General features: G+C 39.2%; 1 protein-coding gene and 1 pseudogene across 4 annotated transcripts in view; one reads left to right on the top strand and one right to left on the bottom strand.

Annotated features, from left to right (window-relative positions):
* The first annotated feature begins 2764 nt into the window (after positions 1-2764).
* Positions 2765-25080, top strand: part of LOC149165655 (BTB/POZ domain-containing protein At1g63850-like) — a 115239-nt gene continuing 92923 nt past the window's right edge. Inside the window, exons 1-2 of one of the 4 annotated variants that reach the window (XR_016260768.1) lie at positions 3365-3502; positions 3699-4630. Coding sequence is in view for 2 of the 4 variants with exons in the window: in XM_089432343.1 (XP_089288469.1) it covers positions 3290-3502 (213 nt within the window). In the remaining 2 variants the exon portion in view is untranslated. Of the gene's footprint in view, positions 3503-3698; positions 4631-25080 lie in introns of those variants that run through there. The other 3 variants (XM_089432343.1, XM_089432344.1, XM_089432348.1) reach the window with 3 other exon arrangements.
* On the bottom strand, positions 17283-18539 carry LOC149165656 (putative trehalose-phosphate phosphatase C pseudogene; annotated as a pseudogene).

Raw genomic sequence — 25080 nt, 5'->3', positions numbered from 1 at the left:
CCATGTAGTCCCCATATTGTTATTATTGTGCCCCATAGAAGCCCACTATTGTTATTGTTGTGCACTTACATTATTATTATTATGTTGGCTCTGATTATATTATGACCCCTTAGACTCCTATATATAGAAGTAGGTATTGTCATTTGTATCATCCAAGAATTGTTCATTTGTGTAATGTAAAGGAGGTTGCCCCCTCGAAGAGGCTGATTTATAAGTCGTTGATCTATATTTTCTATCTTTTTGTGAGCTGGTTCCATAACAAATTCAAAATTCAAATAGCACTGTGATTCCAGATTCCAAATCCAAGAATTGTTATGATTGGAAATGACCCTCATATGAAGCAATAATTGTTTATAAAATTAAATGAAGATAGAAGTCATATTATTTCCATCACATCTCTTCATGTTTTGGGATTAGTTTCATCAATTACATTTTAACAAAAAAAAACAATAGGATTTGTGGCTTCATATGTAGATCTTTAGCATATTCCAATCTTTATGGAAATAAGTTCAAACATAATCTACTTTAATAAACTCTGATTGAGATCTAATCTTAGTACAATCGTTTTGTTCATAACATTTCTATACATAAATGTCTTTTCGTTAATATTATTTATGTTTGTGACATCTAAGGAGCACTGGCTTCAATCTTTCACTTTGATACATGACCTATATACTTTCATCAGCTTAGGACCTTTCTCCATTCTATTGGGATTTGTTAATTTCTTATCTCTTCCATGTTATTTATGAAGGAAAGACCTTATGTTTGTCAATGTCGTAAAATCATGCTTGGATCAATGCTTTGACCTTGAAGATAAATGGGAAGGATTTATTATGGATTTCAATTTTTCTAATGTGAATTTAACTTACATTATGACTTTAGTGACCTAATATTGATTTAACTAGTAGTACTATTCTACTTTTGTTATAAACTCATGCTTAGAGCAATGCTTTGACCTTGAAGAGAAAGGGGAAGGATTTATTATGGCTTTCAATTTTTCTTGTGAATTTAACTTACATTATGACTTCAGTTACCTAATATTGATTTAACTAGCAGTACTATTCTACTTTTGTTTAATTTTTGGAAATATTGCTTATGGTAACTTACAACTTGTCTTCTATCTAAGCAGCCATGGTATGAGGGATGTTTCTATGCTTGTCAAAATCACTCGAGACTTGCATCTGGCCTCATCCACACTCATTCCACACACATTCTAGGAGAGGGGAGAGAGTTGGAGTTAAACTTCCAGTGTGATTCAACAATCTAATTCAAAATTTCAGATTCTAATCATTTGATGATTCAACTTTTTGTGACCCTTCTCTATGATTGGGATCTTAGGTTCTTGTAATGTACTTTTTCTTGGATTCCCATCAACGAAGTTGAAGAAAACGATTTCAATCATTGTAATTGACATGTGAATTTTGAAATGATCCATCGTGTTTGAAGTATTCTTCTACATAATGCCACCTTGGAAAGATGATAGATACATGGTACTTGTAGAAGGTAATGTCACTTGCCTAAACAAAACAAAGGTAAATCTTTTGTACATGGTAAGGGGTTCCATATTTTATTTGGCATAACTCCTTAAGAGACGATATCATGGGCATGAGTTCAAGCATTGTTGGTAGTATGCTTTATAAGTTATGAATGCATCAAACTCATAATTTTTATGGTGTCTTTCCACCTTGGTTTGATTTACCCACTTAATCAGGTGGGTATCAAGGCATATCATGTTTTACTAGAGGAAATAATCACCAAATAGCCTTTGTGAGGAATGCATTTAGATTGTTAGCATGTAAGTTGCTTGTACCAAGCCTAAACAATTAGCTGACGACGTTCAAGCTTTAGAGCAAGGAATACATTAGCAATGGATAGCCAAATGACTTATCACTTCTGTGCCTTGACTTCTATCAATTGAAAAGGGTAATGTTGGTGATATGATATAAGATCATATTTATTGTTATATATTTGTTGTTGGACTTCATCGACATTATCCTTTCAATACATATGTCATGACTTCTATCATCAACTATTTGATCAATTTAAACAACATTTAGAACAATCGAACTGATTTGTTCTTCGATAGAAAATTTTTCTTCTCATTTTCTATAATTGTTGTAAATAAGGGGAGATAGGTAAGCACTTAAACATATGTGGCGAGAACGTAGTTTTTTTGAGTTGAGAATGCAGTTTATTTTTCATGTCATTAATATTATTTAGACGCGTAATTTGTTGCATATGACTAAGCTTCCAAAGGAAATGTCGCCTTAACCCAACTATGGTTGTGATTTCTCTTATTCCAAAGAAGCTTCTTATATACTTATCAATTGTATCACTTTTATCAAGCCCAAAAACATTTTTTCTTTTTCTTTTTACAACATATACACCTGGTACTCTTTTTGATATTTCCTTCCCATTTAAAATTTTCAAAACTGAAAAAAAGTTTCGTAAACCACAATGATTATATAATACCAAGGTAAAAAATGCCAAAACAAATAGGCGTTTCCTTTGCACCTTTTAGTGCAAATGCTAGCTTTAACAGTTTTAAGTATTTTGGGTTCAAACGTTTTATGATATAATTACACCTAATGCTAGCTTTAACAGTTTTAAGTATTTTGGGTTCAAACGTTTTATGATATAATTACGCTGATAGGCGTGTTGTTGGGTCCTCACAACATTGTTGAAGATTCTTCGTCGACGTCGTTAACAAATGTTTCCTTTATCTTTATCCACATGATGCACACAAATTTATGAGCTTCAACAAAAGTTAAACAGAGGAGATGTAACCCAAATCCATCTGTAACTGCAACGACAAACCCAAATCCAACTGTAACTGGAATCCCAAATCTGATTCCAAATCCAATGTGAACGAGATGCAGCATCTTTACTACAAATCCAAACCCAAATCCAAATCCTCGGGGTGTTTTACTGCACAACCATTACAATTTATTTTTAAGACACGTGCATAGAAAATTTTGCATTCACACATCAATTCAATAATTCTTCATTTATTGAAGAAAATAAAACGTGAAAGTGCTCGAGGACCAACAACTTCATACTACAAGAACTCATCCCGAGGAAAATACAGGACCTATTCTTCCTTCACATGAACTCATCCTGCAGAAAAGACCTGCAATAATCAGCAAAGGGAAAGAAAATACATGCAATACATGTCTTGTTGTTCTTCCTGCCACATGAACTAAACAAAGGGAAAAAAGTAAAAAATAGTTGCAACATGGAATTATTCTGTTGATCTTATACAAATCAACACCTGGTCCTGGATCTTTCTATGCTTCTCCTGCAACTGGTGCTGTTACACCTGCTGGTTCTTCGACCAGATGTGGATATATCGACCAGATGTGGATATAAAGGTACTGGTGTCTGCAACCGCTGCCTGTTTAATCAGATAGCTTTTGAAGCCCCTATCGTCGGCTCTACTAAGAAAGGGTTTCCACTGGTGTTGGCTCTTAAATCTGGTGGCACGCCTTCAACCCATTCATCGGTAAGCGCACTGTCTTACTTTCTTATCATTGAAATTTGCTTCAATGACAAGATTCATTGATTATCTGATTTTGTTAAGGTGGACATCTAAGATTTTTGACTGGCAGAGAATTGTAGCCTCTGCCACTGTCATTCGACTAGAATGGAAAGGTAAGTTAGGGTTACGCATTCTCACAAGTTTAATATTGGAATTTCAGGATGCAGTATATTGCTAGAGAATGTGGGCAGAGTAAGATATATAGGCAGAGTAAGATATCTATAAGCGGAGGTAAGGAATAATAGGCAGAGCTAGATAGAATGGGAACATAGCAAGATCCAGCGTAGCTTTAAAGCTGAACATCTAAATTAGTACAAGAAAAGATGTTCATGCTCATTTTCATGGAACAAGTCACAATTAAGAGATGAGAGAGTTTACGTACCAATTCTGGGTAATTTCACTGCTAGGTATCTGTTGGCGAAGCTATGAGTTTCTTTGTTGTTTTATTGGGACTCTTCTCTTCTGCTTCGGCATTGTTTCTGCAGTCCTTGGCTTGGGATTTTGATACATCTGGTGCAACTCGGATGCTTCCTTTTGGCTCTCGATCGTCCCTGTCTCTACTCCAACTACCCTTGCTTCTGCTGCTACCTTATCTGCTGATAGTGCTTCTGTCCTTGTGATTGGTGCCTATTATAAGAGAAACTCAAACACAAAGGTCACAAGCACGAAAACAAAGGTCATAATCTCTACAAGCTGAAGAATCGATTCCAGTATTAGGCTATGGCTCGATCACGTTCCATCCACCTTTGCCTATGCTACTGCTTACTCCTATGCCTTAGCTTCTTGCATGGCTACTGGGCGTAGAGGATTTGCATCAAGAGATGTAGCTGCTAAAATAACATGTTTGAGAGTAGTGTTGTTGGTGGAACCTAATTGCTGGGCGCTGCCCTGATAGGCTGCCAAATGTTATGTTGCATGTGCTCTCGTCCGTGGTAAGGAGGATGAGCCCATAATACGGGCGCCATGTTGAAACAAGCATCTACCTCCAAGGTTCTGTGTGCTCTTTGCTGTCCAGTCTTGGTGTATCAGGGAACAAGATTGTTCAAGTGGGTTTCGAGTAATGTTATACTAGGTTGTTCATGTCTGTTTTGATTTATTGTATTCTGCAGTTGTTCTCGGCCATGGCAGCACAATTTCTAGACTCTGGTAATCTTGTGTCACCGTTTGCCTAAGTTTGCGGCTTGAGGCATGTCCAACAGGTGGCAGCTGAGCACAAAAAAATAATAAAATAATAAACCTGCATACCAACCACATGGCTTTGGACGACAAAAAAATCCATGAAACTTGGAATTAAAAGACAATCAGCCTTTGATCAAGGTAGAAAACATTTTTTTTTTTAATTTATATGATTTTTTAAAGAAAAATTCATTAAACCAAATTCTGTGTATAATTTCTCGGATATATACACAAAGGTTGGGCTGGGTCTGAAAAATGAGGCCGGTGAGGACACCTTGTTCAGTAGCTTCCTGTTCCAGCCACCAGCCTACCTTCTCCCAATAAAAGGTATATCCAGAATAATGGTGATTGTTTGGCTTATTCTTTATTGCATTCAATCCACAAACAAAATTAAAAAAATGCTTGCTTTAGGTATATTTGCAATTTCTAATGGTGGACCTCTGGAATATTACTATTTCAGTAGATTGCAAGCAGATCAATTTTTCACCAGCGATTTTAACATATATACGCAGATCTTGCACTGACTAAACAGGACAGAGAGTCTGAAAGACATGTTGAACCATCACTATCTAGAATTAATAGAGAAATGGATGAAATTCAGCAAGTGCATATTCCGTGTTCTAATCAGAGGCATCAATGTCGTTGAAAGATCTGAATCAGGTCTATCAACATAGAAAAAGACCAAATTATTAGGGAAACATATTGCTGTATTTTGAACTTCCATCAAGACTCTATGCAACAGGAGCAGCATTGAGACCAAAACTTCGGTTGCTGAAGCATATCTTCGTATAACTATTCCCTTCCTCTGCTAATGGCCTCAGGAAGTTGTCCTTCTCAGCAAGGGTTCCATCGAAAAACCCTTGATCACGTCTTTATATGTCAAAAATGATCTCCTTCAATTCAGGCCTTAGTTCCTTCTCATGTTCTTGTTTCTGGCTTGTGGGTCCTACCTTATGGGCCTCTAGCATGAGTCTACTGGCTTCTCTTGCATAAAACTGCACTACAGAGCTATCATCTGAACTGGGTTCCTTGGCTTCATGGTCATTTACAGCAACAAATCCTCTCTTCGATTCTCTAAGCATTTCCACAGCTTCTTCTTTGCTCAGGAGGTCGTATTTTCTGGAAAAGAATGAGAATTGAAAACAGATTATCAGTCATGAGTTCAACCAGCATCAGGTGAGTGCTCTCATTTGGAGTCCATAGCGTGATGGAGAATGCTCTCTCTGACTGGTTGTTTGTTGATTCCGTGATGTTGGTTTTCCAAAGGAGGAATGCCTCTGATCTGTTGCAAGGCAGTCCATTGTTTACAGCACAGCCCTTGCAACTTTTATTTTCTCCAAGATTTTATCTAGTATCTGAGTAAGCCATTTATGTTTGGAAAAAATCTCATTTAATTGAGGGGCTGGAAGGAAAAGCAGTTGTGGAAGGTTCAGATGTTGAGATGCATAATTGAACACTTCATTGAGACTTGTTACTCATGACCTGAGCAACTTGCCATTTGAAAACACCGTCTTGATATAATTTCTTTGTAATTGCAGTTGTCCATTATTCACATTTGGAAAGAACACGCAAAGGTTTGGTTTTGGGACATGCGTTTCTCACGTAAAATCGTTCACCAATTCTTTAATTGAGTATCTGAAATGTCTGCACTGTCCAAGCAACAAATTTTTAATATCTATATTGAATATTGAGTTTTAATATCTTTATTGAATACTGATGTATCATGAATACAACCTTTGGGTAGGCTAAGACCCACCTGGAGGGTTCATATAAAGAATTTTGTTTTTTTTTGCTGTTTGGAGCCATGTAGACAAAATACAATTGGACTTTTCTGTTTTGGCTGTCTGTTTCTCCCGCATAAGAGGTCTATACTTCCAAAACTTCTGGATCAAAAGTTTTGGAAAAGCTTTTGCTTCATATATTTATTTAATTTTAATAATGAAAAAGTACAGTGTAATTTAAGCAACAATAAAAAAGCTAAAAGGTATGACCTAAGTGGATTGAAGAAAAAGTAGGGACAGTTACAATGTAGGAGTTATATGGGTTGTGAGTTTTCTTGGTTCTTTAGTGGGAAAATTCGGAAACCCGAATCCTATTGCAGCAACTAGAAATAATTCTCCTAATCGTTAAATTATTTTTTAACAATTTATTTACTGTTTGCTACATCAAACATTGAATCAATCACACTGCAACCTACACAATTAAACTGCAGAAGAAATAAACATTGGAAGAAATACTAGCACACACACATAAAATAACACAGTTATTTTTTGACCAATGTCCTCTGAAAAACCCAACTTGAGAAAACCGGTGCAGCAGCTAAGGGTTTTATTATTATGCAACAGTGAAATAATATGAGTACAACTGGATGCCGAAACTAGCAATCCTACAGAGAAAAACTGGCAAGAAAATCTAGTGAGGAGAAATTCCTCACTCTACAGGCAAATCTCGACATTGACCTCAGCTCAAATTGAGCCGTCCAAACTGTCCTGTCCTCTGTGCAGTCACTGCCTCACCTTAGCACAGTTGCTGCTGCTCTTAGCTTGGAACAACTTCTCCTCAAATCGTCTGACCAATTGTTGTCTGGGAAAATGTCTCTCCTGACCTCTGGAACCTCTACTCAGCTTATGGCACTGAAACTCAACTTCTCCCCAACAATTTTGAAATTGCCTCTAGAGGCTACTGTGCTGCCCCAGCGTCAGCGCCCCTATGGCTCTTCTGGCTCTCTGCAAATGCACTCACTGAATTTGGAAATCTTCCTCTAACTTCACTGTCCCTGCCCCTCTCTCATTACTTCGATTTCTCTGGTTCTCTCCGGTAACTCACTGCTGCTACTCAGGAAATTGATCTGCCAATAAATCAAACAACTTGAGTGATTTCTCCAAGCCCCATCGACTTCTTCTTATAATCCTTTGTTGAGACTTCAACAACCAAGATTAGATCTTAATCTGTTGACACCTAATCCTTGTGATTGGGTGAATATATGTAAATAAATAAATAAGAAATATGAACAGTCATCGGGAGATGAACTCAGCAGTCTCTCCCTCATGTATATAATGAAGACCTACCTGATGGAATAACATACGAATCATTTTTGCCTTATGGAGTTACTTCTTGGCCTGACATGGTATCAGAGCCAGCTCCTTTTTTTAGCTCTTATGTCCCTTGTAACTCCCTAGTCTGCTCTCCATATAATTAGCTGCTCCTCCATACAATTAGCTGCTCCTGACACTGCCTGCGCTGCTCCTCCATATAATTAGCTGCTCCTGACACTGCCTGCGCTGCTCCTCCATACAATTAGTGCAACTCTGGACAAGAGAGGACAACTGCCAACGTCGGTCGCACTTGCCAGGTTTTTCTCCACTGTCGCAGCCTTCGTTAAAGGGCCGACACCGCTTGGGTTTGTAGGTGACGGTTCATTTTTTTTTCACTGTCCTGCACAACGGTTCTCGCCAGGGGTTTCCTAGATGGGTTTTTTGGCTCAGGATTTCTAAGCGTGAGTGCTTCCTCCTTAGGGTTTGCCTGCTTAATTTTTGATGGTCCCCTCAACAGCGTTTCATAAATGCAGAGTTTGTTTCTGCTTGCCACTTGCATGTCCAAGGCCGTCGACCTTTCTTTTAGTTAAAGATCTCTGCAGCTTTAAAGAGCTCAGAAGCTGATTCGAATCCCATTCAAACTGTAACCCCCACAACGGAAATGGCACTGTTTTCAGGAATTCGACGTGTGCTCGGAGGGACGTCGACTGTTGGTCTCCCAATCTCGAAGGGTTCATTGTTTGTTGCGAGGTCTTCGCCCATTGGCCTGAAGAACGCTGCTGCGTGATGCTTTGAAGTTTTTCATATAAAATTGGCCTGAGTTCATGAGATTTGAACTGTTTTGAAGTGCTCCTCGTTGTTCTTTTTCTTCTCTGCATCAGCGTATGGTATACTTTTCAGAACTGCATATGATATTGATATCAGATTTCATTTTGTCATATATATATATATATATATATATATATATATATGATGGTTGGCATATAAGGGGGCCGACATCAAAGGAGATGAATCTGACATGAATCTTGAGTGATAGGTGGAGCTGAGTGCTACTTCTAGTGTGGATATGTCATGTATTGTATTGAAGTTTTATAGTATATATGTTGAGATTAGATTGGTGAAGACCAAATTCAGATAGCTTTGTTGCCTTTTCATGTAAAACAATTCAAGAACGTTGTAGAAAAATGATGAGGATGAAATTTGAATTTTTTTTGAGAATGCATAGCTGATCTATGTTTTATATTTTCATTAAAGACAAAGACTGTACATGGAGAAAATGCCCTTTTGAAATGTAAAAAAAAAAAAAAATTACCACCAGAAGTACAATATTACTGTATATTGGCAGAAGTATTTTTCTATCAGAAATTTTTTTTTACAGAATGCATTCAATCATATCCATGGTGGGAATAGTTCTCGCTGGCAAGGAGAACTATTCTGAATGGTCCCGGATGATAAAACACACCCTCATTTTCAATGAGTTGTGGAAATGAGTGTGTGTCGGAGACGGAGACAATGAACCAGTATAGCCTACCTTAGACAAAGAGCTCGTCATTTGGGAAAACAAGAACAACAAAGCTTATGCATTAATCGCAGCATCTGTAAATGAAGAGGTGAGTCGACATATTTCGTCATATTCCACTGCCTTTGAAGCCTTACAAAAGCTGAAAGAACTCTATGACTCACATTCTACACTTGAAGTTGTTCAACTCATGATTAAACTCTTCACTCTTAAACTGCAACATAATGATCCTCTTGCTCTTGCATCTGAAGTAAAGTCTATAATGCATGATATCAAATCCACTAAGGTTGAATTGGATATTCCTCTTATCGCTTTTCTCAAGGCACTTTATCCTACTTACTCCAATTACCTTGAGTCATTGCAAGCAAATGGAAATCTCAAAGATATAACCTTTGACTCTCTTGTGAAAAAGTTTGCTGAAAGAGAGAAAGCTTTTGGAAAGAAGACAACCCCTGAATCTTCTGAAGAGGCTGTGTGCCTTGCTCATAAAGAAAAGCATCCTGCTCAAGATTCTACACGAGGAAGAGGTGGTCGAAGAGGAAGAGGAAGATATTTCAGAGGCAGGGGGGCAGACATTCTCAAGGAGAAAAGGCAAATTTGCACTGCATACGCTGCAAAAGAAATGGATCACATGATGCCTTTACATGCAAGCTACCATGGGACAAAATTGGGTAGAAAAGAAACCAACAAAAAGGTAAAACTGATGATACAGACAAAGGTAAAGCACCTGAATCCGCTTACTATGTTGTGGTACAATGTAACATTGGAGTAAATGAAGATTTATTTAATGCTTCACTTGCTTCTTGGAAAAATGATTGGTTGCTTGATTCAGGAGCAACCTGCCACATGACTCATAGAAAAGATTTTTTTGAAGATTTCACTGACAATGTTGATGGAGCAGGATATTTTGCAGACCAATCAAAAATCAAGCCATCAGGGCTTGGCACAATCAGGCTTAAATTGTCTGGTCTTCCAGACTTTCTTCTGCATCATGTTCTATATCTCCCACAGCTCAAGAGAAACTTGTTGTCCTTGGTCCACATCCGACAGCAAGGTCACTCCATTCATATGTTTGATGGCAAGCTTGAGGTAAGAAAAGCATTCGACCACTCACTTGTCATGAGGGGAATAGAAGAAGAAAGGCTTTTCAAGCTGCAAGGAACCTCTGCTCATACACAACATTTCTCATACAATTCTCATCATGAAGAAGGTACACTTCCATCAAGTTTATTATGGCATGCTAGATTTGGACATTTGAACTATGACAGTCTCCGCTTATTGAAGAAAAATGGTGTTGCTGGTTTGCCTACAATTCCTAGGAAACTTAAGCAATGTGATGCTTGCATTCTAGGAAAGCATAGCAAAGAGTCTTTTCATGATTCACATTCAAGAGCAAATAGAAAACTTGAACTCATTCATTTAGATTTATGTGGTCCAATGCCTGTTCCTTTGCAAATGGAAATAAATATATCATGACATTTATTGATGACTATACCAGAATGTGTTGGGTTTATTTATTGAAGAACAAATCTGATGCTTTTCAAACATTCAAGAATTTTCATAAATGGATTGAAAATGATGCACAATCTCATATTGGGTCTATTCGCACTAATAATGGAAAGGAATACATATCAAATGAATTTGAAAACTATCTTCGCCAACATGGGATCAAACATCAAACAACTGTGCTTTATAATCCCCAACAGAATGGTGTCGCTGAAAGAATGAATTGGACAATCTTAAATATGGTACGATCCCTGCTCTTCTTCAAAAATGTAAAGATAATGTTTTGCGCTGATGCTGTTCTATGTGCTGCATATATAAAGAATAGATGTCCATCTAATGCTATAAGAAACAAGACTCCATATGAAATGTGATATGGACATGTTCCTTCGGTAAAGCATCTCAGGGTCTTTGGTTCCACATGTTATGCCTTGATACCAAAGGTACATAGAAACAAACTTGGTGCTGGAAGTCGTAAGTGTATCTTTTTGGGGTATTCAAACACCTCCAAAGCATACCGCCTCTATGATGAAGTAAATAAGAAGTTTGTTGTATCTAGAGATGTAATTTTTCTTGAATCATCCAAAACTGACAATGTTGTTGAGCGGCAACTTGATCGCTTGGATAGATTCGCAAAAGCAAAATCATTTCAAGAATTTGATAATCAGATTCCACATCTTGAAGGGGGATTCCTATACTAGATCAACATGTGGAATCTTCTTCTGAAGAACACTCTCCCCCGCATGAAACTCCAACAACAGATGATGCTTTAAGTGATGTAATTGATAGAATTGGGAGACTCAATCTTGATTCAGTCCCAACTCAATCAACGGAGCAGCCTGGACCATCTGAGAAAGGTCCCCCAAAGTGGCTGACAAAGACACTTGAAAGTGTTCATCCTGATGAGGTTGGAAAGACATGAACTAGAAATTCAAACTGGCAAAATGGAGATGATGTGGATGACTCTAATTCACCTGTTGATATGGATGTTTCTTATGATTGTGAATTAAACTTGTCTACAGATTTTGAACCAACTTCCTTCAAAGAAGCTGCTTCTCATGATGAATGGAAAGAAGCAATGCAAAAGGAGTATGATGCCCTCATAAAGAACGACACTTGGAAGTTGGTTGATCCTCCATTAGGAACCAAACCAATTGGCTGCAAGTGGGTCTACAAGAACAAGTATAAAGCTGATGGCTCACTTGACAAGCACAAAGCTAGGCTTGTGGCAAAAGGTTTTGCACAGAAGGAAGGGGTTGATTATGAGGAGACTTTTGCCCCCACAGCAAAATGGGCTACCATCCGGACACTCTTTGCACTAGCAACTCAGAATGGTTGGAAAGTCCACCAAATGGATGTAAAAACTGCTTTCTTAAATGGAGATCTAAAAGAGAATGTTTTTATGTCCCAGCCTGAAGGATTTGCTGTGAAAGGACATGAACATAAAGTATGCAAACTGGTGAAGTCCTTGTATGGCCTCAAACAAGCACCGCGAGCTTGGTATGAAAAACTAACTGAGCATCTTCTCAAACTCAATTTCAAACATTATGATCTTGATGATGCAACTTTATTTGTCAAGAAAGTTGGCAAAATAGTTGTATATCTTGTGGTATATGTAGATGATCTTTTGATGACAGGGAACAATGAAAGCTACATTGCATCCATAAAGAAGGAATTGGGGAAAAGTTTTGAAATGACTGATTTGGGCTATGTTCATTACTATCTTGGCATTGAAGTAACCCAACATCCGAAGTCCATATTTCTTTCTCAAAAGAAATACATTGGAGATCTGTTGAACAGGTTTGGCATGACAGAGTGCAATCCTCTTACTACTCCAATGGAACAAAACTTAAATCTCACATCTATTGAAGGAAAATAATTTGAGGATGCAACAAAGTATAGACAGCTTGTAGGAAGTCTCAACTACCTAACTACTACCAGACCAGACATTTCGTTTGCTGTTGGAATCCTCTCCAGGTTTATGCAAAAGCCTTGTGAGGGACATTGGTCTGCTGCAAAAAGAGTTCTAAGGTACTTGAAGGGAACTCAAGATTTTGGAATCAAGTATACACAGGTGGACGACTTTAGCTTGATTGGATACTTTGATTCAGACTTCGATGGAGACAATGAAACTGGGGTATCTACTTCAGGATATGCTATGAGTCTTGGATCAGGAGCTGTCTCTTGGAGATCATGCAAACAACCAGTTCCAGCAGATTCCACAACAGAAGTAGAATACGTGGCAGCAGCTAAAGCAAAAAAAGAAATTGTGTGGCTCAGGGAAATTCTTGAAGATTTGCAGGTAAAACAAGTACAATCAACTCCACTCATGATTGACAATACCTCTGCAATAAAGTTGGCCAAAAACCCAAAGTTCCATGATCGAACGAAGCACATCAATACTAAATATCATCTGATTCGACATCATGTTGAGGCCAAAACAATCCATCTCCGTCATTGTTCCACAAATGAGCAAATTGCAGACATCTTCACCAAAGCGCTTGGAAGAGAAAAGCTTGAACGATTCAAAATGATGCTTGGACTCACCAACATCCCTTCAGATTAAGGGGGGAATGTTGACACCTAATCCTTGTGATTGGATGAATATATGTAAATAAATAAATAAGAAATATGAACAGTCATCAGGAGATGAACTGAACAGTCTCTCCCTCATGTATATAATGAAGACCTACCTGATGGAATAACATACGAATCATTTTTTCCTTATGGAGTTACTGCATGGCCTGACATAATCGATGGCTAGGATTAACTTGAAGTCGATCTGTCTAAGTTTCTAGAACATTCACACCATAACTTAATTAATTCTGATTAATTAGTCATATGCCTTAAGGTTAGACTTAGGAAATATTTAAAAACTGACTAATAATATAATTAAGTCATTTCAGGTTGCATTTCCAGAAAAGATTTATGGTTTTGGAGATCTCATGTATTCTAGTCTCTCCACAAAATTTCGTGGCTAGAACACATCCGATGCTACAAAAACTAACACTCCCTCTTAGCGAGGAATGTGTTCTAGTGTTGTTGCCCCTTGTAGCACCACCCTGTCTCTGCATTATCTCCTGTCACGTTGCTGATGTCTGGCTGTTGCTGCCTACCAACTACTGTGCAACTCTGATGTGTGTTGCATCTATGTTGTTGCTGACCCTGCAAAATTGTTGCCAACACTGCATTTGCATTGCAACTCCCTTTCCATCTGTTGTTGTTGCAACTGAAAATCATCCTAAATAGTGAATCAACTGTGATCAGTATGATGCATCTGTCTCCTGAGTCTCTGATTGCTGCTAGTATTTGGGTTGTCACTGAGGCATCTACGTTGCTGCTGACTCTGCATTGTGCCACCTACAACGCTGCCAACTCTGCACTGAGCTCCCCAACATCTGACTGTGACTAGACTCTGCATCTGTCACTTTAGCATTTGACTGCATCTACTGCCATTGATACATCCTGCTACAAAATATTGTGGGCCCCGTATCAAGGTATTGATTCAAGAGGTGGACCTCCTTAAGAATCCTTCCCATCTGTAGCACTCAGAGGCTATAGCACCAAGTCACCCCATTTCGCTCCTGGGGGTATATCAACAAACATGGCGAAGTCCTCCTCCAGCCTGGAGGAAAGCCTATCGATTTCTGTTGATGCTGCCTGCTAGTCTTGCTTCTCCTCCTTGTCCTTCTTCCTGAGAGGACGTGACCAAGCTCGCCACATCTGAACCACTTGACCTTTGGCAGGTCCTTCTTCTTTTGTTGCTTTCCCCTGTTGTTGACTAGGACCCTTTAATGCGAGGGCCACATTCTCCTCCTCCTTCACTTGCTTCAACCCGCTGTTGTTGCCACTGATGGAGCTCTTCAATAGAGCTTGTCTCAACTCCTACTGTTGCAAATCGGCCCATGTCTTGTCCCAACTTGGCAAGGTTTCTTTGTCCAAGATACTTTGGACAAATACCCTTGCCATTCCTCGGAGACACTGTTGAGTGCTAATCGTACTTGCTTTGTGGGTTGAGGCGCTGCTCCAACAGATGACAACTGATCCCAGATCTCCTGAATCCTAGTGAGGAAGGGGTCTATTATTTCCCCTTTCTGCATCCTGGCTTATCTCAACTTTTCCTCCAAGTACATCTTTTGCTGTTCAGAAGTGCCTTGGTATAGCATGGGAAGTGTATCCCACATCTCTTTGGTCGTTCCCTTGGGTGATACAACATGATCCCAAACACCATCTAGGATTAATCTCTTTGCCCTCACCATTTCCTTTCGGTATTCCTTCAGTTGATCTGCATCTGTGGGGGTATCTACCACTGCATCAATATATGGCTTCAGGCTATATTCATCCAGAAGGAAGGACATCCTTGCCTTCCAGATGACATAGTTGGGAGCATCGTCCAACCTTTCTTGATCTCGTAGTCCACAGTGGCCATCTCAGATGATGTCGAAAATCTCCTCTTCCCTTTCTGCTTAGCTGAAGCTGCTCGGCCGTTGCCGCTACTCGGATGAAGCAACAAAACTGATAGCTTGTTGACTTAAACGTAAAAATACTCAAAGGTATTTGTAATAATAATTTACTATATATAAAAAAAGTACAAGTGATGATGAATGTTACCCTGAGGCCCTACTTATATACCTAGGCAGGTTTCCTTTCATGATTGGGCATGTCTTTTAGACATGCTTTTTCACCTAGCTAATTACTATTTAAGATAATCATCGTTTGATCATTTATTATTTATATTTATTCTAGTTGTTATGAATTTGTTAAAATTGGCAACTAGGGCCAAGCTCCACGTGGGTCATCTTATTTATGGCAGCTAATATTTTTCTTGGATTCCTCTCGTTGAGAGGTGTAGGATTGATCTAACGATCATCCGATTCTGACAAGTATTTATGGAGATATGAATTTATTTGTATTTACTTGACAAATTGTCAAGGTCGGCCAACAACTAAATGTGTGGCACACATGCTCAACGTTTCATATAAATACAAGATAGGTTGAGGCATTATTCACTCATCTCATCTCATCTTACATTCTTCTCTCTCTCTCCTTACTTGATTGGGTATACAAGGAGCAACATCTCTCACGTGGGAGAAGAAGGACGCAACAAGGAAAGAAAATGTAGCTAGGAGGAGGACGCAGGTCTGTTTCAGCGTTGACTGTGGTTGACCTAGGTGCAACAAGCTAAGGGTGATTGCGTTGACCAACGAGGAAGGTGTTTTGACTTCGGCCTAGTGTGAGGAGTCTCCATCAAGAAAGTCGCAAATCTGTTCAGCAATCCGTTGACCTGAATTTGACCACCGAATTGACCGACGCTAACTGGTTAGGGTTGAACGCAGGGCTACATATGCATTGACCTGTTTTTGACCATCTCTTTTGCGCTGTTTTGGGTTGACCTTCATTGCTGTTGAAGGTTGAGTTGACCAAGGTTGACTCAAGGTCATTTGTGCATTGTTTGACCAACTTTGCAAGTGCTGGTTAGGGTTTTATCACTGCTGTCATAAAATTACAGAACTGTATATTTGTACTATCTCTCTCTCTGCTGAACTATTGAATATTATAGAAGAATTAATCAAAGGGTTTCCCCACATTGGGGTTTGCTGCCACATCTGGTGTCTCTTGTCTTGGCTTGTTTTCTATTGATTTATTAATGTTCTATTAGCGTTTTACCTTATGTTAATGTGATTGGTAAATAGTGGCTAATAAGAAGAAATTGAAGTAAACTGCTCTAAGCATAGAACATACCATAACTTAACAAAATTATATTCATAACATTGCCCCTTTCTTCAAAAGCTTTGTCTGCAAAGTTATATTGCTAACAATTTTTTTCATTTTGCATTTGTCATCTCGGCATATGTAACTCAATGTCACTGGGACCTCCGTTTGTATAATTTGCTAGTAACACTGTCTTGAATTAGGGTTATCGTTTTTTTAATAATAATATTATTATATTTTTGTTTTTATCCCCTTTTCTTTTTTTATATTCATAATAAGTTTATATAATTATATGCATTATATAATATAATTGGGTTATATAACTATATAGCGACATTATATAACTATATTATATTACTTGCATAACACGACTTATATAACAGGTGATGGTTGATAGTGAGGTACGACGGTTGACGAAGTAATGACGGGTTGAAGGTGCGGTGAGGACTGCAAACTACCGAACGTGGAAGAATGTCTTTGCACATCCACATTACAGAAGCATTATCTTTTTCCTTGCAGACGACGAAGGTGACGTTGGGAGTCTATTGCATATTTTCATGGCGGCATGCCCATGAAAACCATGATCACGCTCTTCTATTTTAAACCCTCATACTCAGTCTTTCTTGGCAAGTGGCCAACTTCTGCATTCGACTCAGGCAAGGGTTTTGAATTTTATAGTGACAAATGGTATTTTTTGTGGATTTTGGTGGAGCCAAAAAAGCACATGCAGTGTTTCATATATTTTCTCAGCAACGATAGATAAAATATGTAAGGTATAGATTTGGTTAGCAGGGAAACTTTAGGATCTAAAAATGTCAGGATACGACGGGCGGTATGAAGGAAACAATGGTTGGACGTTGACCATGACGTAATAGTTGAACGGCGCAATGGTTGAGCGGTTTGCTCCGATAATAAGCGATTGGCCTGGGAGAACACAAAAACCGCAGATTGTCGGCCCAAACAGGGTCAAAACGAAAAAGAAAAGGGAAATAAATAAATAAAATCGCTTTAAGAGCTCAAATCTTGGTTGGGATTCTTCGGATCTGCAGGGGCTCTGATATATGCAATTGGTTTCAATTTTAGTATTCCCAAACTCGTTCATGGCTTCGAGAATGTAGAGAGCGTCTTCCTCCGTCCGGTCATCTCCAATATACAACGACATAACATCATTCAAAATTGATAAGCCTAATGAGTCTAGTAAAAACTCAAGGGCGTTTCCCTTGTGTCATTCAATTGATGGACGAATCTCTAAAACCTTTTCCCCAAGGGTTAGATGTAAAAGAGGATAGTCCTTGAGCACACTTTTTACTTTTTCTACGAGTAAACTCAAGTTCTTCTCTTCTACACAACGTAAATGCACTGAAGCACAAAATTTGTTATTTTCCACCAATGCACCCTGTATTCTCTTTAGTTTCTCTTTCAATAACTTAGATACCTCATTTATCATGGGTAAAAACTCCTTAGAAGGTTGGAAGAGAACAACTTCATTACCCTTTTTATCTCTAGTTTTTTTAGAACCATTCTTTGAGGCATTAAAAGCTCTGGCAGGTGCAATAATATCCATCCCATGGCTTCCATCATAATATATTTCTGCTAGTCGCACAAAATCATATGCCTTATCTCTGCACCGCTCACTAATTATTGTAGTTGGAAAATATTTTGCAACTTCCTGTACTGTGGAACGCATCGTATCAGACATATATGTCTGCTCAGGATCCTCTATAATAGGAGAAAGTGTCCCATCATAATCTAGAAGGACTACAATACGCTTTCCTTTTGCTGTACCCATCATTTGCTCAACATCCACGTTTTCTAGATTTGTCCGCGCCCTCACTTGAGGACCCCTCATATCAAACACTTTATGCGCTACCTCAACTTGGGACTTAGTGGTTTGTGCATAAAATCCATGAAATTGGATCTGCAATTGTTCATCGAAAAATGTCCCATTAAGCTCTTCTTCATCGTTTACTACTAATGGGAACTTCCATAATGGACTTCCAACCTTGTCAAGGTTCATCTCATTTCTCCACTGAGCCAGGCACAAGTCTATGTCCATACTCTGCTTTTTGACAACAAAAACTTCATTCAACTCTTCATGTACATGGGTTTGGACCTTGACCTTCGGGATGATGGAGCTTGTGCATGTTTCCTTATCACTGGTGCTCTCGAACACTTCATTACTGGTAGAGATGAAGGCTGAGGTTACATGGTCCCGAACTTCTGAGATACCCACATTTTTTGTATGTCTTTATTATTTTCTGCGATGCTTCCTTTGCTAGCGATCCCATCTTTGGCCTTTTCATCTTCAGTTGTCATATGCCCATTTTGATTGTCATTCATGTCACCTTGAGAAGACACCAATTCAACATGTTCAACATCATTTTGATCATGGTTTTCCTCCTCCTCTTTCCCATAATCCACTTTTTCTTTTTCAAATATGCAATCTTCCTCATTGTTATGATATCGTTCATCTTATTGTTTCTCAAGATAGTCTTCATCCACATCATCTTCATCTAGATCATCATCTTGATCTATATCACTCTTACCCACATCAAGATTAGCTTCATTGGGATCCTCGTCTTGATCTATACCAGCTTCATATTCATCATTATCTATTACATCTTCATTTTCATTATCATCATTCTGATCAAAATCTTCTTCTTCTGCATCACCTTGTTTCGTTTCTTCGTAGTCGCTATCATCTTCCTTATTATCGATCCGCTTTAGACACACTTTAACTTCTGCATATGATTTTTCCAATTGCCGAAGCTTTTCTTGAATTTTACTAAACTGCTCAATGCATTCAGGGCGAAAATTTAATGACATATTATGCGGCGTACAATGTTCAAGGACTCGCATGGTTATATTGTGCGGTGGATAATGTTCAAAGTCTTTCATGGCTCTGGTACCACTGAAGCAACAAAACTTATAGCTTGTTGACTTAAACGTAAAAATACTCAAAGGTATTTGTAATAATAATTTACTATATATATAAAAAGTACAAGTGATGATGAATGTTACAATGAGGCCCTGCTTATATACCTAGGTAGGTGTCCTTTCATGATTGGGCATGTCTTTTAGACATGCCTTTTCACTTAGCTAATGACTATTTAAGATAATCATCATTTGATCATTTATTATTTATATTTATTGTTATTTATTTTATTTGTTATGAATTATATTCATAACATCAGCCATTGCTGATCTGCAAGGGAATTTGAACTTCTTGAGACTAGAAGTTCCCTAAGGAAAACTTTCCCTCATAGTGTGTGCTCTTCTTTCTCCCGATGCTAGTTCTGCTCTAGCAATTGTTGCAAAACTGCTGCATCCAACTAAAGATCTGCTCTGTGAAAAATACTGGCTGCTCTCTCTGCCTCTATAAACCCTCGATCTCGAGAGATCAACTTTTTCTGTCCCTCTCAGAAAGATGATTTCTCCTCAAGAATTCGTTCTCTTGGCCAAGGTTACTGTGCTATCTTTGGGGTTTCAAACTGCCGCCCCTCAATGAACAACGAATCTCCTTCGCTATTGAGCACTCCAGCTGCTCATTTGCGCTTTGATATCATGTGAAAATTTGGAAACCCGAATCCTATTGCAACAACTGGAAATAAATATTCTAATTGTTAAATTAATTTTTAACAATCTGTTTAATGTTTGCTACAACAAATACTGAATCAATCACACTGCAACCTACACAAATAAATTGTGGAAGAAATACTAGCACACACATAAAATAACATAGTTATTTTTGGACCAATGTCCCCGGAAAAACCCAACTCGGGAAAACTGGTGCAACAGCTGAAGGTTTTATTAGTATGCAACAATGAAATAATCTGAGTACAATTGGATGTCGAAACTGGAAATCCTATAGAGAAAAACTGGCAAGAAAATCTAGTGAGGAGAAATTCCTCACTCCATAAGAAAATCTCGACACTGATCTCAACTCAAATTGAGCCGTCCAAACTGTCCTCTGTGCAGTCACTGCATCACCCTAGCATAGTTGTTGCTTCTCTTAGCTTGGAACAACTTCTCCTCAAGCCGTTTGACCAACTGTTGTCTGGGAAAATGTCTCTCTTGACCCCTAGAACCTCTGCCCAGCTTCTGGCATTGAAGCTCAGCTGCTCCCCAACAATTTTGAAATTGCCTCTAGAGGCTACTATGCTGCCCCAACATCAGCCTCTCTGTGGCTCTTCTGCCTCTGCAAATGCACTTGTCGGATCTGGAAATCTTCCTCCAGCTTCACTGCCCCTGCCCCTCTCTCACCGCGTTGATTTCTCTACCTCTCTCTCCGGCAATTGACTGCTACTAAGGAAATTGATCTACCAAGAAATCGAACAGCTCAAGTGATTTCTCCAAGCCCCATCGACGACTTCTTATAATCCTCCATTGAGACTTCAATAGCCAAGATTAGATCTTAATCAATGACTAGGATTAACTTGAAGTCGATCCATGTGAGTTTCTAGAACATTTACACCATAACTTAATTAATTCTGATTAATTAGTTATACTTCCTAAGTGTAGACTTAGGAAATATTTAAAAATTGACTAATAATCTAATTAAGTCATTTCTAGGTGGAATTTCCGGAAATGATTTCTGGGTTTTGGAGATCTCATGTATTCTAACCTCTCCACAAAAGTTTGTGGCTAGAACACATTCTGCTACAAAAACTAACAATCACTCTTAGCGAGGAATGTGTTCTAGTGTTGCTGCCCCTTGTAGCACCACCCTATCTCTGCATTATCTCCTGTCACGCTACTGATGTTTGGCTGCTGCTACCCACAAAATATTGTGCAACTCTGATATGTGTTGCATCTATGCTGCTACTAACTTTGCAAAACTACTACCAACACTGCATCTGCACTGCAACTCCCTCTCCAGCTGTTGTCGCTGCAACTGAAAAGCATCCTAAATACTGAATCAACTGTGATCAATATGATGCATCTGTCTTCGAGTCTCTGACTCTTGCTAGTATTTGCGTTGCCACTGAGGCATCTACGCTGCTGCTGACTCTACACTGTGCCACCCACATTGGTGCGAACTTTGCACTGCGCTCCCCAACATTTGACTGCAACTAGACTCTTCCTTTGTCACTCTGGCATCTGACTGCATCTACTGCGATTGATCCATCCTACTACAAAATATTGTGGGCCCCGTAGCAAGGTATTGATTCAAGAGGTGGACCTCCTCAAGAATCCTATCCATTTGTAGCACTTTGAGGCTACAACACCAAGTCATCCCATTTCACTCCTCAGGGTATATCAACAAATATGGCAAAGTCCTCCTCCATCTTGCAGGAAAGCCTATCGATCTCTATTGACGCTGCGTATTGGTCCTGCTTCTCCTCCTTGTTCTTCTTCCTGAGGACACTGGGTACTGTAGTGACCAAGCTCACCACATCTGAAGCACTTGACCTTCGACAGGTCCTTCTTCTTTTGTTGCTCCCGCTGTCGCATGACTAGGACCCTTTGATGCGAGGGCCACATTCTCCTCCTCCTTCACTTCCCCTCCTCGGAGACACTGTTGAGTGCCAATCGTACTAGCTCTGTGGGTTGAGGCGCTACCCCAACAGCTAAATTTTTTTCCCGGATCTCCTGAATCCTGGTGAGGAAGGGGTCTATGCTTTCCCCTTTCTGCATCCTTGTGCATCTCAACTTTTCCTCCCCGTTGCTTGGAAGTGCCTTGGTGTAGCGTGGAAACTGTATCCCACATCTCCTTGGTTGTTCCCTTGGCCGCTATGTGTGATACAACATGATCCCGGACACCATCTAGGATCAATCTCTTCGCCCTCGCCATCTCCTTTCGATATTCTTTCCGCTGATCTGTATCCTTGGGGGTAGCTACCACTGCATCAATATCTGGCTTCAGGCCATATTCATTCAGAAGGAAGGACATCCTGTCCTTCGATATGACATATTTGGAAGCACCATCCAACCTGTCCTGATCTCGTAGATCGTAGTGGCCATCTCAGATGATGTCGAAAATCTTATTTTCCCTTTCTGCTCAGCTGTTGTTACTCGGCCGCTGTTGTTACTTGGCCGCTGTTGTTACTCGACACTCTACCGCTACTGCTACTTGACTAAGTAGTCGTTGTTGTTACTCGGCCGTTGCTTCTACTTGACTGAGTAGCCACTGTTGTAACTCCACTGCTGCTGATCTGCAAGGGAATTCAAACTTCTTGAGACTAGAAGTTCCCTAAGGAAATATTTCCTTTGCAGTGTGTGCTCTTCTTCCTCTCGACGCTAGTTTTGCTCTAGCAACTGTTGCATCTAGCTAGAGATCTTCTCTGCGAAAAATATTGGTTGCTCCCTCTGCCTCTGCAATCCCTCAATCTGGAGAGATCGAATTTTTTTGTCCCTCTCTCAGAAAACTCGATTTCTCCTCAAGAATTCGTCCTCTTAGCCAAGGTGACTGCGCTGCCTTTAGGTTTCAAACTGTTGCCCCTCAATGAACAGCTAAACTCCTTCGCTACTGAGCACTCCAACTGCTCATTTGCACTCTGATACCATGTGAAAATTCGAAAACCCAAATCCTATTGTAGCAACTGGAAATAATTCTCCTAATTGTTAAATTATTTTTTAACAATTTATTCACTGTTTGCTACAGAAAATACTGAATCAATCACACTGCAACCTACACAAATAAATTGTGGAAGAAATAAACACTGGAAAAAATACTAGCACACACACATAAAATAACACAGTTATTTTTGGACTAATGTCCTTAGAAAAACCCAACTCGGGAAAAATGGTGCAACAACTGAAGGTTTTATCATATTCAGTAGTGAAATAATTTGAGTACAACTGGATGTCGAAACTGGCAATCCTATAGAGAAAAAATGGAAAGAAAATCTAGATAGGAGAAATTCCTCACTTCACAGGCAAATCTCAGCATTGACCTTAGCTCAAATTGAGTTTTCCAAACTGTACTCTGCGCAGTCACTGTGTCACCCTAACACAATTGCTTCTTCTCTCAGCTTGGAACAAATTCTCCTCAAGCCGTCTAACCAGTTGCTATTCAGGAAAATGTCTCTCATGACCTCTAGAACCTCTGCCCAACTTCTGACATTGAAACCCAGCTTCTCCCCAGCAATTTCGAAGTTGCCTCTAGAGGCCACTGCGTTGCCCCATTGTTAGCCTGTTTGTGGCTCTTCTACCTCTCTACAAATGCACTCACCAGATCTGGAAATATTCCTCCGGCTTCATTGTCCCTACCCCTCTCTCATTGCTTCGATTTCTCTAGCTCTCTCTCTAGCAACTGAATGCTGCTACTCAGGAAATCAATCTTCCAAGAAATCAAACAACGTAAGTGATTTCTCCAAGCCCCATCGACTTCTTCTTAAAATCCTCTGTTGAGACTTCAATGACCAAGATTAGATCTTAATCGATGGCTAGCATTAACTTGAAGTTGATTCGTGTGAGTTTCTAGAACATTCACACCATAAATTAATTAGTTTTGATTAATTAGTCATATTCCCTAAGTTTAGACTTAGGAAATATATAAAAACTAACTAATAATCTAATTAAGTCATTTCTAGGTGGAATTTCTAGAAACAATTTCTGGGTTTTGGAAATCTCATGTATTCTAGCCTCTCCGCAAAATTTTGTGGCTAGAACACATTCGATGCTACAAAAATTAACACTTACAATTTTATAGTTCTAGAACTCATTGATCATAGTCTTGACTCCTAGGAAAAGCTTATGAGATTCCTCATACCTTGCAACATGCTGCCTACGTTATCTTAGATTTCTAAGAGGCATCCTTTCCCAATTACAGAAGAGTCTATCGACTGATATGTTGTCGGCATTCAAAAAAATATTCCCATCATCGATCAATTTGGCTTAATGCATCAACTCTTACCAATTGAGAGCTCTAATGTCCTAACAAGGTATCTAATTGAAACATTAGACTATAGATTTAAGTTATTTAATTTTGTGTAGTTTCAAAACAGGAGTGCTCACAAGGAGGCTTTAACAAAAAAAGATTTAACACTTGACAGGTGAGGGTTTGAGGCTAAGGAGAACACACGTGGGACTCTTGCAAATCGATTCCAAACACCAAAACTCCAGAGGTCGGAGTTGGTGATGGGACTTGCTTTCATATTGCTTGTATCTTCCTACACTATAAGCGTATGGGTGACACCACTAAAGATTTGAACATGGGTGGGACTCTTGCAAATCGATTCCAAACACCAAAACTCTAGAGGCCAGAGTTGGTGATGGGACTTACTTTCATATTGCTTGTATCTTCCTACACTATGGGCGTATGGGTGACATCTTTAGAGATTTGAACACGGGTGGGACTCTTGCAAATCGATTCCAAACACCAAAACTCCAGAGGCCGGAATTGGTAATGGGACTTGCTTTCATATTGCTTGTATCTTCCTACACTACGAGCATATGGGTGATGCCTCCAGAGATTTGAACACGAGTGGGACTCTTGCAAATCGATTGCAAACACCCAACCTCTAGAGCCCGGTGTTGGTGATGGGACTTGCTTTCATATTGCTTGTATCTTCCTACACTATGGGTGTGTGGGTGACGCCTCCAGAGATTTGAACATGGGTGAGACTCTTGCAAATCGATTCCAAACACCAAAA

Source organism: Pinus tabuliformis, chromosome 5_1 (genome assembly GCF_031772625.1).
Source record: "Pinus tabuliformis cultivar Carrire ecotype Pingquan chromosome 5_1, CPIR1, whole genome shotgun sequence".
Lineage (NCBI taxonomy): Eukaryota > Viridiplantae > Streptophyta > Pinopsida > Pinales > Pinaceae > Pinus > Pinus tabuliformis.
This window is presented reverse-complemented; position numbering and strand designations above follow the sequence as displayed.